The sequence below is a fragment of the Struthio camelus genome, chromosome Z (assembly GCF_040807025.1).
Source record: "Struthio camelus isolate bStrCam1 chromosome Z, bStrCam1.hap1, whole genome shotgun sequence".
NCBI lineage: Eukaryota > Metazoa > Chordata > Aves > Struthioniformes > Struthionidae > Struthio > Struthio camelus.
The window spans coordinates 19,807,152-19,826,286 of record NC_090982.1 but is presented as its reverse complement, the minus strand read 5'-3'; the positions used below and the strand labels follow the sequence as shown (position 1 = coordinate 19,826,286).

Sequence of the window (19,135 nt, the reverse complement as noted above, 5' to 3'; positions counted from 1 at the left end):
TACTGGAAAGATAAGATTACTTCACCAGTAAGGCACAACACAAAGCCAAAGTGAATTTAACTTGTTAGCTCAGTATTGCCTGTATTGCCTTCACTGACTCCCTTGAGTGCACACCTGAATTATTCTAGGCCGTTCCAGTTTGTTTTCTGTAGCTTGGTCTCTGGACAGCTGGGGATTGAAAGTAAGACATGGGAAGCATGAGGAGGGAATAAGAGTGGAGTAAAAGCCTAGGGCACAGGTAATTTTCTCAAGTGAGAGTTGGCTTTAAAGCAGGATTGTGACATCTGATGTGGTCTCCTTCTAAGGGAGATGACCAAAGGGAAGTGAGGCTCATCACAATCCCTCTATACTACATTAATAAACATCATTTGGCAGGAATTTTAATTTTTTGACACTGGTAACAGCCTGTATGAATGAAATAGAGCAATTTCTGGCTTTGTCATCTGAGTCACTGGAAAGCTTTGTATTTAATGGCCAAATAAGCTGGCAAAGGCTCATTTGAGATTTCCTTTTACTTCATATTATCTGGTCAGACATAAGACTCTTACCTCTCTTCTACCCCAATTTGTTATTTTATCTCCTTTCAACTGTCAGGTCCTTGACTCAGGGTGAGTTCCTTGAAGTGTTATGATGTTTTTGCATTTCTTTTTCTTTCAATTTATGTTAAAAAGAGAGGAGTTAAAATTTAATAAGTCAGATAGGTGTGAGATGGGCATGGCACTGTGGACTTGTGTTATCTACCTAGGTGCATTTTTAGTTTAAAATCACTTAAGGAAAAGAAACATCAGTGTGTTCTGTGTAAAACAAGTGGAATGTTACAAAATCATGTAAGATATCAGAGAATTGTACTCTTCAAGGATCTTGAGTGGTAGGTTACCACAGAACCTCATTGCACAAGTTGCTTTTGTTTATCTCAGTTAGAACAGAAATGGACTCATAATAATTGAGGATTTTTTATCTTAATGTAGTGGTGTGTTTATTTTAGTTATGCTTGTGCTTTTTCACTGCATGTTTTGAGCCAGTTATAACCGCACTGTGCACACATTTAGAGATGGTTTTAGTCCTCACACTCTTAAATGAATTGTAATATACTTCAAATTTCTTCTTGAAGAGGAGTTAGAGCAATATAGCTCCTCAGGCAGAAGCGCACAGAGCAAATGCTGTTTTAATGACAAAACTATACTTCAAGCAAGGTATTTTTTGCATATTGACAGTGCATATACTTTGTCCTTACTGAGAAAAAAATTGCTTGTAGGATCTTGGAGCTATGCACAGTGGGACGCTCATATAGTATTGAAAACATAGTATCAAAAATACTGCCAGTGTAAGTACTCTCTAATCAGTGCTTTTATATCTGCCTAACTGTATCACACAGCAGGCTAGTTGTACTGTGCCAACTGTGCTGATGTATCTTCACTGACCTGTAAGCAAGATACTGGGCTGTAGTCCTCTGAGACCTTTAGTCACTGCATCTTTTGTAATACCTATATACAGTCTTCTGGCCTAGTTTATGGTCATCTTCTTATGCACCACTCATGTGCCATGTTGGAGTCCACACTAAGTAGTCTCTTAGTACAGCAGAAGTGCTCTATACCTGGGCTCCGTTGCATACCTCTCAGAGCACTGTTGCTAAGATGAGCATACGTCTATATATATGTGCGTGCGTACATACACACACACACACGCGCGCGCGCGCGCGCACGCGTATATATGTCCTCTGTATTTGACCAGACACTTCATTTAGGTTTCAAAGAATCAATTTTTGTAGGAAAAGGTAAATACTGTTTTACAATTAATGGAGAGAGAAATGGTTTTCAAGCTCTGTGAGAAAAGTAGGTCTCACTTTGTCAGAAATGAAGAAAGTTTATGAGTCTGTACTAACTAGTATTTTTGTATTTTATAACAAAATTAATTATATAGTCTTTTCATTAACCAGTTCAGCTCAATAAATTTGGCTTATGTAATGTCATGGTATCTCTTAATGCACAGTTGAAGGTAGACAGTCTTCTGAAACCTATTAATGTCCTGATCAGATTGCTTACAATTGCATCATGTGTCTCTCCTGAGCAAGCAAAGAGCTGTGGGCGTTAATCCTTTGGAAATGTTTGTAGGGATTTCTGTCCATGTTTGTATGAAATTTAGGATTTGGTGAGACTCGCAGGCACATTTGACCCAAATAACAACGTTCTACCCCTCAGCAGTTTAGTGATTTAACCAAGCAAGAGCGAGGCATAAAACTAAGTATTTACTGTCAGGACAGGCATAACTCAATCCAAAATGTTTTCAATATGGAAGGATTAAAACTACCTCATCTCTAAGCTGAAGGTGTTATTCTGTTTGAGAGAATGAATCTAAAGGGCAGCTTTGTACACCCAAGGAATGGGTTAGGTATCTTCCTCAGTCTCGTCTGTTGGAAATGAGAGCTGGTGGGAGCTAGTATTTCCTCAAGGGCTTGGTCCCTAAGATAGGCATCCTCACCTTAACTGGGTACAGGAGTAGAAAAGGAGGGTATATTGGATTTGGCAACTGCAATAGAAAGATAGAATGACTTCTTTCTGTCACCTGTGCCGTTATAAACTTTGATAACTGATACGTAAGTGTAAATATTGCTTACTTTTACCTTAAAGTGGCCTGAATTACGGATGATTTTCTTGTAAGTGCATTAAGGCATTCCAACCATGCAGGCATATTGTATGTAAAACTACAATCTGAGGTCACTTTCAAACTGTAGTAGCAGACTTTAACAGGGTGATTTTCCCCTCTGCTGCACAGGCTAGTTGGTAACAAAATAGTTTACATCCAGTGATGAAAAAGAAAGTGTTTAGATGAAAGTAAGTTTCATGGTCTGTCCTTAGGGAAAAAATTATTAACTTCAGTTTTGCCTGAACAATAGTTGTGAGAATTAGTTTATACGGGTGCCTTATAAAGCAGTAATGTAGCACCTTATCAAGTATGTAGAGTCTGATGGTTTCTTTTTCCTTTGAGTCAGTCTTATCATTTCGGATAGGTGATTGAGCTTTCACAGTCACTGACCAGCAATCCATCCTGCGTATAAATGGCTGTATTTGCATTTTGTTCTGTTTTTATGAACAAAAAATGAATGTAATCTCCACTCAGTGGTTAAAATGACTCAGTTTTTATTCTTCCTAGTGTTGATACCTGTATTTTGGTAATACAGGTAAAGGCCATCTCTCTGGGAATAACCCAGACATTGTCAGTCACTGACTGAAACATATCCCGTTAGACTGTTGTTATTCTCCCTTTCCTCCTAGAGAGACTATCCTTTAGAAAGAGATCAACTTGCCTGGCATTTTAAGATCCACTGCTTCTACCTTACGCATTGAGGAGTAGTGTCAGCTCTCGATTACCAAATAGTTCATATGCGGTCTTTAGATCTTAACATTTGAAAAAGGAGCAGTAGAGAGCTTTGAAGCGGCATTTCCTTTCGTTAAATTAGTGAATATGACAGGGTTATGTAACGCTTCAGAGGGATGAAGTGGTGCACGTCACCAACCTTTTAGATTCAAGAGGCTTTACGCTTTTCGTTTGCTACTAGATGAAGGCTTAATACTGGATTAACTAGCAAGTTTCTCTTTTTAATTCAGGTAGATTAAGCACCACCCAAATTGTATATATAGTTTGTGTGATATATATGACCTATACACACAAGCTTGTACCTGTCTTGTTTTGAAGTGTGCATTTGAACACCTGCTAGTGAATAACTTAAAGGCAAATGTGTGATTTATTTAAGTTTATAATGTTCATTGTTTGAATTTCATACAGGAATGGAAAGAGGAAAAAGAGAGTTCTTGCCCTCCTGTGCATTTACTGAAGAGTGATAATATTACCTTACCTTAATATGATACTTAAATCTTCTAGTGCTCTGGTTAATCAAAGACTAGAAGCAGCAGCCTAATTCTCTTACTCAAATGTAAAAAAGAGTTAGTCTCTTTAAAACAGAGTTGTTACTTGAGAGACACTAGGGTAAAGAAGGGCGGAGTAAGACTAAATTTTGAAAAATTGTTTCATTTTCTGTGGTGGGAAGTAAAAGAATATTAAAGCTTATAATCACACAGTAAAGGTAATGAATATTTGGCACTGTCACATAAAACTGCGTGCACACCTTGGGGGCTGAGGGCAAGAGCAAATCGGGCAGCTGGAATCGATTTGTATCTGGCATTGGGAGCCTGTGAGTTTACTCCAGCTGTGGAGGAGGCTCGCTCTGGTGATCTGTCAGCCCTGGCTTCCCTTTATGCTTGGAACACTAACTCTCTGCAAGGCAGTAATGTTGGTTGGTTTTAGTTCTGCACTAAATGTCCTAATAATTTGTCATGAAACCAACTTCAATTGTTCTGATGTTGCCTGCAACAATTTTAATAGAACAAGCACAGCAAGAAATTCTTCATTTTAGTCCTATTTAGAGTGTAAACATTGGTCAATAATATTAATTAAATGGTTTTTTCAGAAGTTTTCCACATAGCTTCTTCATGTTTGGGAAAACTTTTGTTTTCCCAGTTAATAATATAAACTGTAAATGAGTATGGAGGCGAGGTGCGAGGGTGATGTTAGTTGGCAAATAAATGTCTGCTGCTGTCTGTGTTGCTTTTGATTCTTCCCATGTCCCTGGGGCTCAGATAATGTCTGTCTCTAGAAAAGCATGCATAATCCGCAATGAAATGAGCTGGTACGAAGGTCTGTACAGCGTAGGGATACAAATTAGGAAAGTGCTATTTTAACATTAGGTCTTTTGGGAAAATATAACCTACCTATTCTCGTTGTAAGGCCTAACTTGCAAGTGTGTCATTCCATTTTGTATTTCGGGCAAGAACAGACCCTGTGGTCAGCCTAGTAACCTGATGCTGTACATTGCAGAAAGCTTGAAACATGAAGATAGACTTGAGTTTTAATATTTTTCTGAGAGATGAGGAAGTGCCGATCTTTTTTTGAGCTGTTAGGAGATAACTGGTAAATTAAAAAAAAGAAAAACTTACTGGCATTTTTTGACATAATTGTTTGTTCTGAGTCTTTTTGTTTCTAGAAGGATACAAGGAGCAGAAAGAAGGTGGGGAGGCAAACATAATTATAGAGCTCCTATTTGCATTGTCTTAAGGGCTGAATTTGTAAGAGGATTTTTGTGGTGCTAGTAAAGTGAAGTAGCTTCATTATCTTCACCCAGGATTTTGGGAAACTTGAGTTTCTGCTTGCACATAATTTTTGTAAACCGAATGGATCAAGGTCTTCATCTGGAATTAGTTGTCATAGCTTGATTGCATTTAATAGTTGAAAGACAAAAACTGGTCATTTTGATTCACAAGATAACACATGCATTCAGCTGCCTAGGTTGTGATGGCATTAGAAGATTGTATGTGTTGAAGGACTGAAGGTGATGCAGTTTTAAGATGTTTATGACGAGAAGTAGGAAGTTTTCACCAACTTATATATGACAGCCAAGAGCCCTCAGAAACATACCAAGAGGTAACTTTAGAATTTCTCATGGAAATTTTATGAATACAAATTCTTGCTTGTCTTTTCAGAAATAAAAAACTAATTAACTTTCTTACATAGCCAATTTTCAGGTACATTGTAAGTGCAGGTTAGACTTTAGGCAAAATAATTGCTTATAACAATGATCAGCGTAACTGGTGTCACAAATTATGATTAATGAGTAAATTAGCAGTGAGTGCTGTAAATCAGTCTGCTTTGAAAATTCTTTTTAAGAAATAAATGAGCTCAAAAGCTTTTCTATTAAATATTGTGCAAATATATAATAGCTTTTTTAGTATATTAACTCCCAGAGGAATTGTGGAAAGAACAATAACTCTTATGTCATTCGTAATATATCTATACAGCATCAGGCTGTGATTACATGCAGCATTTGCTTATTCATTCGTCTTTATCATAGTTGTATTTTGCTTTTCAGGACAAGAACCTCCATCATTACTGAACGTAAACTAGTTTACCGCCTGTTTACTTATAGTATTTATGCAGTTCCTGCTAAGTCAGTGAGACAAAGCAAATATTACAAACTGAGACACAGAGTGAATAAAGGGCATTTCTGATTGCTTTTTTCTATATAGGAGTTTTATGAGTGTGTATTTGGGAATGTGAAGAATGAATTCAGAATTTATAGCTAAGGATGCATTAGAGACAGTCACATAACATACCAAACTGAAACTTGATGTCACTAAACCAGTAATATGTAGGGGCTCTACAGCACATGACAGTGATTCTTGTGACTGTGCCCACTATTGAAAAGTGTTTATAGACGCATGGACACCTGTCAGACTAGATTGTTTATTTTGTGATAAACTTACAGTTATGGGTGTCAAATTAAAAAGATTTGACGGGAACAGCTGAAAGAGTATCTTCTTTCAGCTTTCATGGTTATAAAACATGGCCTTTACAACTAGAAGGTACTGTAATGTAAGTTGTAATCATTTATGTTAATTTACTAGTTAATGAGTAGTTTGGAAGAAACATCTGACCATACTTAAAGTTTTTCCTGATGTCTTTGTTATTTTGTTTACACTTGCCATGAAGTCTGACAAAGGATATGATAGGTTTAGAAACATTTATTCTAGTTCCTGAAGAGGCACAACTTTTTTATATTTCAAGAATGTGCTGAAGTTTTAGCATGGCTTGAGTTATGTTACACTAAGGCCTTCCATACTCCCCAAACAGAGAGGCTAGGAACAAAAATATGTTAAGATCTACATCTCTGGGTATCTTGTCCCCAACAGGCCCACATGATGAACTTGTTTCACTTGTGCTGCAGACCGCTGCAGACCTTGTCCTGCATTACTTCTTACTTTTAAAGCAACCTTATCCTCATGTTTATCTCTTAAATTAGAGGCTTTGTTGCCAAAAAAATGTAAATGGCTCTCAGTAGCTGTGGAAAGAAGGAGGCTGAAGGAGACTCTTAATTTCAAAAAAGTTTTGTCCAACATTTTATTTGAATGCAATGGAGAAATATTGCTTATCTTCAAAGGATAGCACAGTGTACAGGACAGTATCGTAAACATGATTAGGTCATTCCATTACATAAGCTCACAACTACAGGTTCAGAATTGTACTTAAATTTAGAAGAAGAAAAAAAAAACATGAAGTGAAAAAGAGGGAAGAGATATCTTATGCTAATGCAAAAGTATGGACAAATTTGGATCCAAATCAATTATGTACTTGCATGTTAAAAGTATATTTTCTATAGTCACAATATACAAAAAAGGATAACTTATTCCTCGATAGTGGTGAACTGCCTCTATTTCAAAAGTTCCTATGTCCACTGAAGGGATAGCTTGGCTCCTTGTGAAGCAGCACCTGAGTTTCTACAGCTTTAAAGTCCTTAAACCCAAACGACTTTAAGACTAGTATATTTAAGGTGAATTAGTGATAAATTTAATTTTTCTTGATATATCAGCCGTAAATGGCAATAGTTCAGTAGCTACCACATGAGCTTTTCAGTAGCCCCAGCAAGAAGTGCGTAAGAAACAGCAGAGGGTAGGAACCCTTAGGTCTTGGGTGGCAAAGTCTGTGGAACTTTCCATAACTCCATGTTATGGCAATCTTCTGTTGTACAGTTTTGCTTGAAAATTTATCAGTGTTCAGTATAAACAAAATAGATGGGTAGATACTTAAAAATTAACAAGTTAAAACAACAACAGCAGAATGAGTTAACTGTGGCTTTTTTGCTTAACAGCCAATATTACTGCAATTTTGATGATGTCAACAAAAAAATTCAAATAGAATCAGAAATGCGAGGCGCTGGTTTTAGCAAATTTTCACTGAATTTAATTTTGTTATTTTAGTTACACTTCTGTAATTTTAATTGACACTTTATTGAAACATTCAGTTGACCAATTAGAGTTTGAAAAAAGCTGAAATGGGCTGTCATACGATAGCTGGTAACCTCTTGCATCTGACTTTTTTGGCAGAATTAATTGCACTGGAAGGTTCCCATGTAGATATGTTGCTGTGCTTAATGAAGTGTGCTGGAGAGAGTTTTTGTTGGACTCTGCACTGCAGTTGTTAAGAAAGATTAAAAATAGTTGTCAGTTCTCAATCAGCATTGTCCTCATGTTAATAAGCAGAACTGTGTGTGCAGCGTAATTGTATTTGCTATCAGAGTGCCTAGCGGCTTAGGTTCGGAATCAGTGTCAAGAAACTGACAGCATTAATTGTGAAGATAATTTATGTCAAACTTTAATTAACAACCTTATAAAGATAAAAGCAAAAAGTCCTACTTTTTATTTTTAGTTCTATCTGGGTATGATTTAGCATACTCTTATACTGATGATGGTCACTTCATATATAATGAGATGAGTATGTTGAAAAGATGGATTGAATGATACCAGTCTATCTACCTGGCTCGCCATCACCACAGTCTGGGTGCCTCTGAACCATAAATGAGTTACTCCTCACAACAGCTATTAAACATACAGATAATATCCTTCCGATGCAGTTGCTGAGCCTGAAACAGAGAATTTAACTAATTCGACCAATTAAATTTTGTTCTGTGAATTTAAGGATAAACGGCTAAAACCAGTCTTTTTGTGCAGTAGAATATATTGTGCAGGACTACTTCAACTTTTCTGTTTCTCTGTATCATATGTGTTTAATACCTCTACTTTTCAGCTAAAATGATCTATTTTAATAATAACCTAACTTCTCTGATATTGTATGATGCCTTAATGATAACTATCTTCCTTTTAACCTGAGAAACTGGAGTACCATTGTGTACCATTGTGCCAATGGTTTCTTAGAGGCATTACTTAACTTACACAAAGGGAAACTTTGACCAGCCACATAACCCTATTTTTCCTAACTATGTTAGACTCTAAATGAGACACAAAGATTATCACCATTCCCTCTGCACTGGAATATGAAAAACCTTTCTTTAATGCAGATTATACTATCGTCTCTACGATGTCTGTGTGAGCTTGAAACATCATTTTTATTGAAAAATGTCTGTAAATAGAAAATTACATCATTATATAACAACTGTTCTCATCTTTTGCCTCTGCTGCTTCATAGCAAGTACCATTATTTATAGACGACACATTTACTAATGTACAGTCCAGCAAACATTTAGCCTGGGACTGAAAAAACACTATTATTCTCCTAGTAGTTACTGAAACCAGATTAGGTTTTCAGTCCTGTTTCTGCAACCCCACGCTGTGGCTATAGCTCTGCAGAAGCTGGTCAGCAATTCTTTTAAGAGGTCTGTCAGTTACAGTACTTCTCCACTACGCTGGGCCCGGTAGTAGCTGAAGTTTTTTCAGAAAAACTAGTTTTGGCTCTAACACCTGTTAAGCCTTGAGGAAAATGTTTAGTTTTATATGTGTTGCTATAGGAACTATTTGATAGCCAGCACTTCAGTTTGCATAGTTTTTGAGGTGAAGATTTTTTTTTTCCTCTTCTGCAGCGTGAAAATATATTTTAATTGAGAAGGCAGATGGTCTTAAGGTGTGAACTGGTGCAAGGTCTGTTGGGTTTACCTGAACTGAATTGGAGAATTTGTCTCTGGATGTTTGATATGGAGAGAAAGATTTCCCCTTTCCTTCTCCTTTTTTATTATCATCTCTACTACAATGTACTTTATATCAGTAAAAGCATGACACAAGCATAGACAGTAGGGTGATTGGCAGTGGTATAAAACTCAAAGGTAGAATATTTTTTCTTTTTTTGCAGGACAAGTTTAACATAGTCCAGCATGCTTTTTGTTCAGCATTTTTGGTTGCCATTTTTTCCCTTTGTTATTTAGATATCTGTTGTTCTCCTGTTCCCAGGATAGCTAAGTTAAATGTTGCAGGATTGGATGCACAGTGTGGCTCTTAAGTGAATTGCTTCTCCTCCTTGATCCTTTGAATGCATGATAAATCTGGCAAATTTTGAAAAACAGACCTTATCTCTAAGGAAATAGCTTATTTCACTGATGTGCAAATTATCAGTGGGCCAGTCACCGAGTATATCAATGTGGCATACGTTTAGGATTTACAAGCTGCCTGTGAACTACTATCCAGACTTACTGTGTGCTGATGGACTTGGCCCACGCAGTGTTTTTCTTTCATTGGTTTGAGGTTCAACACTGAATTGCAGTATGTCAGAAAAAACATAAAGAGAATGACAGTGCATCAGTTTTCACTTGATGACACGCAATCACAACTTGTGCCACAGAATATCAACATATCAGGTTCGGTTATGTCTTTTTACATATCACAGTGCTAATTTAATACATGCATAGAAAAGGATTCTAAGCTAGCAGTTTTGGTAAAACCCAGACGCTCTTCATCAGAGTGTATTTCTGTCTTTTCTGTGGCCCAGGCATAAAGCCTGTGACATGGGAAAGAATTTTCAGTTTCTTTGCTGTAACCCTGTATTTTATTCACTGTGGATTTGTCATCAGAGATGTGCTTTCATAAGTTCCCCATGGCAGCAGTGGCACTTTATTTTGCTAGGCGCAGACTTGCAGTTGCACTTGTTTTCAGGTATTGTGTCCTCACTGAACAGGTAGTACTCAGCCGGCAAAATTAGCACAGTGAATGGTTCAAGGATCCTAGAGCATTCTCAAAATCTGAGACTGTAACAATAATTATTTTTCCTGACATGCTAAAGAAAACGATGGGGGGATTTTCAGGAAGATTATATTTTTAATGCATTTTTGAGAATTAGTTTTATTTCTGTCATGTCAAACATTAGTGGGAGGGTAAAAAGACTCAATTGATTTCATAAAGCTAGGACAAGCCACATCTTCTGATATGTAGTTTAGTATTCTGCAACAAAATAGTGAGTTTGATTATGATAATGGCCACACCATATTTCTTGACACTTGGAAAAATTTCAAGATTTTTTGTGCTATTACGTACATTCTTATAATATGCTGGGTTTTTTGACTTGTTAATAAACAACCTGACAAAAAGTATTGCCTGTAGAAAGGCCAGTTTAGCAAAATGTGGTTAGACATTAGAAGTGAGCTTAAAAACAAACTCTAGCATGGTGTAGGTACATAGCTATCAGGACTAAGAGTGGAAAGTGAGGATAATCAAAGAGACTGAGAAGAGCGAGGAGCTGTTATAGGAAGTTAAAGAGCACAGCAAAAATGAATTGTAGCAGCTGCTATAGAACAGCTACATGTAACAGCTTAAAATAAAGAAAGACCATACAGCAAAACTCTTTTTCTATTATTTATAAGTACACATTTCATATCATTCGAATCCGCATCTTCAAATATTTTGGGTTGCTAAAAGCTACTCAGGTGAATAAGAGAATGATGTAATTGTGTTCACAAACTCTTAAACATCATTTCATAGATTTTTGTATTACTTATCACGAGAGACCTTTTCTTGGTGTAACTGAAAGTCTTGTTTCACCTGAAGACTGATAACTGAAGTTCAATTACATTGTAAGAAAAATGAGAAAGAAAAAAGAAGTAATGAGCATTTCTTTTCTTCTCCTCCCTTTTTTTAGTAATTTTTCCCATTCTCTTGCCTTTCTTGACCCTGCAATAGTTGGATCTTTTTTTCACTACTTCTTTCTGATGGAGTAGGATAATTTGGGAGTTAAGTGTGAAACTTCGGTCAAGTATAAATCTCTCTTCAGTTGAAGTCCTTTCTGCCCAGACTCTCAATCCATAGGCTTTTACATCCACCAGCGCAAATACTTTCTCCTGAAGGTCACTGATTTTAATAACTCAACGGTGGGAAGTCTGCTTTCATGACATCCTGTGATCATAACATCAAGTCACGAATCATGATCTTTTTCAAGCTGATTGATGAGCTCATTTTGCAACAGAAGACAAATTCAATTTTTTATTTATAATGGTGATAAAATATAATGTGTGATCTTGCCATTCTGATGCTGTTACACTTCTGTTTTAATATAAATTTCACTAGTAAAATCTGTAAGTGCTTTCCTGACCTTTTAGTTATTTTTTTAACACGTTCTCTTGCAGGTGAATGCCATCATTGGAGAAACAAAACATTACCTCCTTCATTTTGAAATCTTGACGTATTTTCTTCCTATTTATTTCTCTGTTTCAGCACCACCAAAGTTTACGAGAACTCCCGTTGACCAAACAGGAGTCTCCGGAGGAGTCGCCTCATTCATCTGTCAAGCTACAGGAGACCCAAGACCTAAAATTGTCTGGAACAAAAAGGGAAAGAAAGTCAGCAATCAGAGATTTGAGGTATTAGGTCCATTGTTCTGTTCCTCTGAAAAACATTAATTCTAACCTTACTTCTTATCCCAGTATGTATGCTTTATTATTAGTGATTAAGCAAAATAGCTATGACTGTCAGGAATAATTTAGTGGGGGCAGTCTTGTAAAGATTTTGTTTTGCGAACTGGTTGTGCATAGCACCATGAAAGAGAAAACTATGCTGCCTCTGCTTTCTAAATTAGCTTGATCTAACTCAGGAGCTTTTGCATGCTTCTGTTCGGCCTGTTATCTTGTCCATGAAGAAGATGAGGAAAAATTATTTGAGCAGTGATTGCCGCCTCCAGAGAGCAAACCACCTCCTCTTGTGACAGTTTGCACCCAACACAGACCTAGGCCGCTGCTACTTCTGCTGCCACAGCTGCTTGCCCCTATTTGCAGAAATATAAGAGGGACATTATAGTTCCTGCTGCTGAAGGGGATGTATAAAACTGGTTTGCTTTTGATTCTTTTCTTAACAGTAGCCTTGGAAAAGGCTTTAGAGAAAGGTGTTTCTTCTCCCTCCACAACCATCAGTTGAAGAAAACAGTGAAGATAATCTGTTCAAAGGATACAGTGTCTTTTGGAGAAATAAAGCAAGAAATGTTATTTCTTCTTTTAGCCGCAAGAACAATTAAGATCAAATATGGAGTGACCTCTGACCTGAAACAAAAATTCAAAATGGTATAAGGCATATAAAATGGATACCAAAACTGGGATTGATTGTGCATAATTTTGACTATTTCTCTTCACAGTGTATGTTCAATGCTAAATAAGAGACTTTTGCATAAAGCAAATAACTGTCTGGCAAACGACTATTACTAATTTATATATATACTTAATAAGCAAATGATCTAAGATGCACATATAAAAAGTTCACTGTTGAATTCATCTGTGTTCATTTGTAGTAGTATTTCAGAAGATAGCTTGCTCTGGGCTTTCAGACGAGTCTTGGGTCAGCAGAAAAGAATTGCATTTCTCGTATAGACTAAACTTTTTATTTCTTTCTCTTTAAAAAAATACTTAAAAACGGTGAAAGTTCTTTTGGTGGTGAACAGAATCTATCAATATGTTCACTAGCCATTATAATTCTTTGCAAGTGTATTTAATGCAATATGAGAAATAAAGACATAAGTGTCAATATGTGCTATTGCCAAGAGTGGTTTGCACCTTGCAAAGCATATGCAGAGCTGTAATTGAATAGAGGGGAGAAAATAATAATTTTATCATGAACTCCATGCAATTTATCCCATTCTGATCACAAAAGTTTCACTCCAGGTTGACTCTAAACAGCGGAAGATTGGGCATGTACATGTTTGTTGTGTTGATTCAGTTTTACTTTGCAGTGTGTGGTGTTTTATTTGCTTCATATATTGTTTTCTGTGTACCTATGTATCTGGTTTTAGGGAGAATAAGCAAAAATACAATGGTTTTATTTCCATAAAAAATATTTGAATAAACATAAGAGTTTAATATAAAATGTTTTAAAAATCCCTTTAGTGTAATGCTGAACAAGCTGTACGGTCAAGTAGGATGGAGCATATTTCAAAGAAATATAAACTACCAAGTATTTTGTTAGGTTTATTATAAGAGTAGAGTAGGTTTATTATAAGAGTAGAGTACTTACAAAGCATCAAAGTAAAGTACAGAGCACGTCAACATTTTAAGCAGCTTTCCTTCCCATCCAAAGAATAAGGTCATTAATTCATGCTGTAGAATCTGTAAATAATAACTAGAGCAACAGCAGAAATAAGAGTCAGGGTATGCACATGGAACATTTGGGAAAAAAGAAACATCCAAGATTGTCAAGTAAAGCAATAAGAAAATAATTTGCTAGATTTCTTTTCCTGTTCTCTCAGATTAATATCTTATATATTTCCCTGTGTTACACTACTTAGTAGTACAGAATATTAAAAATTGTTTACTTGGCCACCCATCTTTATAAAAGCACAATAAGTAAAGCTAGAAAGGACCTCAAGGGTCCATCTAAATCCATCTCCTTCCCAGGGATGCTGGGAGTTACATGTTTGTTTTTATAAAGTAGGACGGTCTCTTGCAGTTTCATGAAATTTGAGATTAAAAAAATTTTAGTTATGTCTAACTAGAACTCTTTTTTTTTTTTTTTGCTGGAACTAGAGCTACATAAAATTGTCTTATCTAACAACAGGGGAACAAATAATTCCCTCCCTCTTGACAGTGGCCTGTTTATGTATTTAAGATGGAAAGGAATCAAGGAGTGATCTTGCACATAGAATAATTCTTACAACTGTCCAAGTAGTTAATGACAGCCATGTACTGTTTCTAAAATTAAAGGCGAAGGGAAGACTTTGCGGAACCTTGCAATTAATCTTGCATATTTTGTTTATAGCAAATATATAAAATGAAGGAATGTGGTATGGGAGTATTCTTTTTTTCTTGCTTCAAATCAATTCAAATAAGATGAATTAGAAAAATCAGCTTTAAGCTACTCAGAAGTCCTGTTCAGAGAGAAGAAACAGAGGAGGGAAAAGGCAAATAAAGCCTTCCGTGCTTCTATTCTGTGGCATGAACCTGCTTTTATTCTCACACAAATCTATGCCTTTAAAAAAGCCATCTCTGTCAGTAGATGGGAGAGCAGAGGGAATTAACTATTTGTGATATTGAAGAAAGGGGAAGAGTTCATCACAGGAAAAGTAAATCGATTTTATGATCATTATTTTGGAATCACCAGACTTAAATTCTGCAATATTTATCCAGCTCAATCTGCTGTAATTGTTTCCACTAGCCATCTAGCTTCTAGGATTATTTAATATTCAGATTGAAACAATAACAATTATTCTTTTTAAGTATAATGACTAGGATTATTGGCATCCTATGTTTTCATTTTTCATATGCAAATTGTTAGGCTTCTTTTTGAGACTGAAAGTTTCTATTTCCTCTGAGGTTGATTTATCTAGAATACTAATTGTTATTTTTGTTTTGTATTAAAATCCGATGAAGATATTTGTGTTGTCTAGATTTGGGACAATGGCTTTACTTGAGGAGCAGAGAAAGCAATTCAGCCTATGCACTATAGAAACAATTTCTTCTCAGAAAAATGGGTTATTGTGTTACTTCCATTTAGGCCTCTCCTGCTCCTGAAAAGAAACTACACAATTCTTACAATGTCTATGGGGAGGTAATGTGCATAGTCATATCATAGTCTAGTCATAATTCCTAGCCCCTGTACTCTCTCTCTCTTTTCTCTCTTTCTCTCAGTGAGTGTAGAGTTCTGAATAGTTTAAATCCAGGTAAATTAGACACACACCCTTACGTGCGCACGCGCGCGCGCGCACACACACACACACACACACATGCACGCACAATCATGTGTATATGTAAGTTATTTCTGTATATCTTATGTATTGGCATATATAGATTATGGCCAAATATTAATTATTTTGTAGGAAAGAATCATGACTATACTTTTTGAATTAGTACCATCTTCCTGATGGTAGTAGTACTCTATTTTATTAATTGGTATAAATTAGGAAGCATGATTGGTGGTGGTATTATTATTATTATTATTATTATTATTATTATTATTATTATTATTATTATTATTATTATTATTATTACTACTACTACTACTACTACTACTACTACTACTACTACTACTACTATTTAGTTGTTGGAAAGGCTTTTCCAGTGCCCAGAGTAAGTGGAGTACTCATCAATATCTGATGTGATTGGGCACACTGCAGAACAAGAAAGAAGAAAGAGCCATTCAATTTTTTTTTTCTTATAGGAAAATGAATGTTCCTTGTGTAAATACTGCAGCTGAAAAATTAAATCACAGAGTGTACCCTTATTGTTTAGTCTTTTTACTGGGCACTTGTTTTATTATAACTATGGGCTAAACGTGTAGCTAAACTGAGTGGCTGTGTCTTGTTCAGAAGAGGCTGGGCTATTTTCACTTGTGAGTGCAGTGAAAGAGTCAACTCTACTCTGTAAGGAGCAGGAGAGTTTAGCCTGCAGCAATTAAAATGACTGTAACTGGCATATGAAGCTAATATGCTGAAGTGAGAGAAAAGAGGGGGACTGGTGATAAGCTTCAGAATAAAAAGCAAGAGGCATTACGTTCTGAACTATTTTCTTGCGGCCCTTGTTAGCTGCTTTTCTTTTTGTCCTACCCTTTCTTGAAACTATTTTAGAGAAGCATTTGAATGTTCACTGAATAGCGGTATATGTTACGTGGCATTGCCACTTAAGCATATTCCACCTGTGTTGAATTTGCTGTTGTATGTGCTTCTGAAAAGTGAACCTGGCTTTGATATCACAAATACTGATAGTTCACTATTCATGCACAGACTAACTCAGGGGTAGGCCTTGGTAACAACATCTGTGACAGCTGTTGTTTCCTTCAATAGGTAATAGAGTTTGACGATGGATCTGGATCAGTTCTCAGAATACAGCCACTGCGGACTCCACGAGATGAAGCTATTTATGAATGTGTTGCTTCCAATAGTGTTGGTGAAATAAGTGTGTCCACAAGACTTACTGTTTTACGTGGTAAGTCCTTTATAAACACAACTAATTTTTTTTTTTTTTTGCGCTGAAACTATTATGCTATTGTAAAAGGAAGGTTTCCCTGCAGTCCAGGAGAGTAAGTACAATTCTTTTAAAATGGGCAGTATTATAGGCCTAATACTATTAAATAAAAACTTCTTCATTTAATACTTGAAGATATATTTCTGACTTTTGACCATAAAATGATGCCAAATGATGCTGACGAGTCTACAGAGTAACCTGAAGAACAGAAACTGTCATTCAAAACAAAGTGACAGATAAGTAAAACAGGAGATTCCATACAGAAGAGGCTCCTGAGTTACTGATTGAAAAGCAATCTTTTATGAATGTATCTGTTTGCATTTTAGTGCTTTGCAGGATCAGCATTTACACATAAATTTTTGCTTACAGAGAAGGGCAGAAAATGGCAGAAAATTGCAGAAATGTTTTTTTGATGAAGTTAAGATGCTACAGGCTTTTTTACCACAAAATGTCACACACAAAAAGATTTTTTTAATCAAACCTACAAGTCACCTGAATCATATTTTTGCTTCAATAAAAAGCTTTAAAGATTATCGATAAAGGAGAAATGAATGTACTGCCAAATCTATTGTCTCGAAAGTGCTAACAGGAGTAAATGCTAGTAGTCAAATGATTGGAGTGTTTTGTTCTGTCTCCTGGAGATAAATGGAAACTGGATTTGGAGATACTTAATGTAATATCACTCTTCAGTTTGGAAGGATCCTTTTACAGCTGAAGATTACGGTCTTGTATTGCAGTATCACATAGCATTATTTGATTTGCGGACATACTGCTAGGGGCCTGTTTATATTAACAGATGATGAACAGTGTGATTTATGGAATTTAGAAGAATATGTGTGAAACATATGGTTTAAATTACTTTTTTGATCCTTCTGATTCTTTTCATATGTATTCATTAGCTGTGTTGATCAGTATGGACAGTCCTAGTGTTACTGCTGGAGTCAAAAAATGATGTGTACTTGTACATTTTTTTTCCTAAAGGTAATCTGGTGTAAGCAAACATTTTAATATTTAAAGTTGTTATCTCTAATGCCATGATTGCTTCCTTTGTTATTTTTCAAAAGTTCTTCCTAGCCTAGCTGATGAAGTGTGAAGTTTGACAGTTAGGTTCAAGTTTTATCAGCATGACGTATTTATTCTTGACTCCCTAAGATGAGTTTGTTTCTTTTATTTTTTTTAAGTGATTGATAAAAACCTATTTTATACGCAGCTTCTGTGTTATTAAAAATGAGGATAAAACCACGTTTCATATTGCATTGCAAGTTCAATACGGTAAGGGAGATGGAAAAAGGGAGGAGAAAAAAGCAATGGGAAGACTTAGATGAAGAAGTATTCATTGTCTACAGAGTTTCCCTGAGGAGCAGAACACGTGATTCTTAAAATGTATTAACAAGAGTCTGTGGTCTTTAAATATGTGTGCATGTGTTTTTAAACCAACAGTTCTAACCAACCATTCTCACTTTGGATTTTATAGGAAAGCAAAAGCAACCCTCATCTCACCACTGAGGGCAATAGAGATTGAAAAGGGCAAAGGAGTTGTATGAGTATCAAAATTGACAGACTGTAAAATGTTATCTGTTTCTTTCCTACTCATATTGGTTATTTACTCAATTTCTTCTAAGGCATATGTAGAGTTTACTGTGTATTTTTTACTCAAATAGCACAATGCTATTTAAAACAATAAGTCTTTAAAAAAACTATGCATAGCAAATAAGAATGCACAAGTGCATGATGAACAAAAAGTGAATTTTAATTGTTGCCAAATTAAAAATTTTAAATTGATGTAGATTAAATTTAAATTTAAATTAAAATAAAAATAATTATCTAATTAAAAGATATGGCATTTGAAAGAGTATGTATCTGTCTTCTTTTATATGTATTTGTATATAGAATATACATATTTTATATATAGAATGTACATATATGCGAATATACCTGTATAATTGAAATATATGTATATGTATATTTCCAGCCATAATTTTTCTGTTTTGTAACTGATGGAGTGTATTTTGGGCCCAGGATTAGATTTATGGTTTTACTCAGAAATTGGGAAGAGGCTTATGAGCATATTGAGACTAGAAATTGAAATGGAGGGGTAAGATCAGAGAAAGCTGGAACCATCCAGAATGACAGAGCACCATAAGGTCATTTTGGGAGGGTTAAAATATGAAGAACTGTAAATAATTGACTTATTATATTGATTTTCAAGACAAAAGGTACTTCAGTGCTGGAAGATAGGTAATCCTAGGTAATCCTAGTTTACTACTCTACAATCCTGTACAAATCTTCATTTTGTAAAGTCTTTGTCTTATGGAAAAGACTCGATCCGATTATACCTTTGTGGGAAACAGTGCATCTCTGCCTCAAACTGGTGCT

At 35.7% G+C, this 19,135-nt stretch overlaps 1 protein-coding gene across 39 annotated transcripts in view; it reads left to right on the top strand.

Moving 5' to 3' along the window:
* PTPRD (protein tyrosine phosphatase receptor type D) overlaps nucleotides 1–19,135 on the top strand; it is a 1,218,182-nt gene that overhangs the window by 986,765 nt on the left and 212,282 nt on the right. For all 39 annotated transcript variants that reach the window (XM_068927738.1, XM_068927756.1, XM_068927755.1 and 36 more), the window contains 2 exons: nucleotides 12,036–12,181; nucleotides 16,579–16,720. In XM_068927738.1, coding sequence (XP_068783839.1) covers nucleotides 12,036–12,181; nucleotides 16,579–16,720 — 288 coding nt within the window. The remainder of the gene's footprint in view (nucleotides 1–12,035; nucleotides 12,182–16,578; nucleotides 16,721–19,135) is intronic.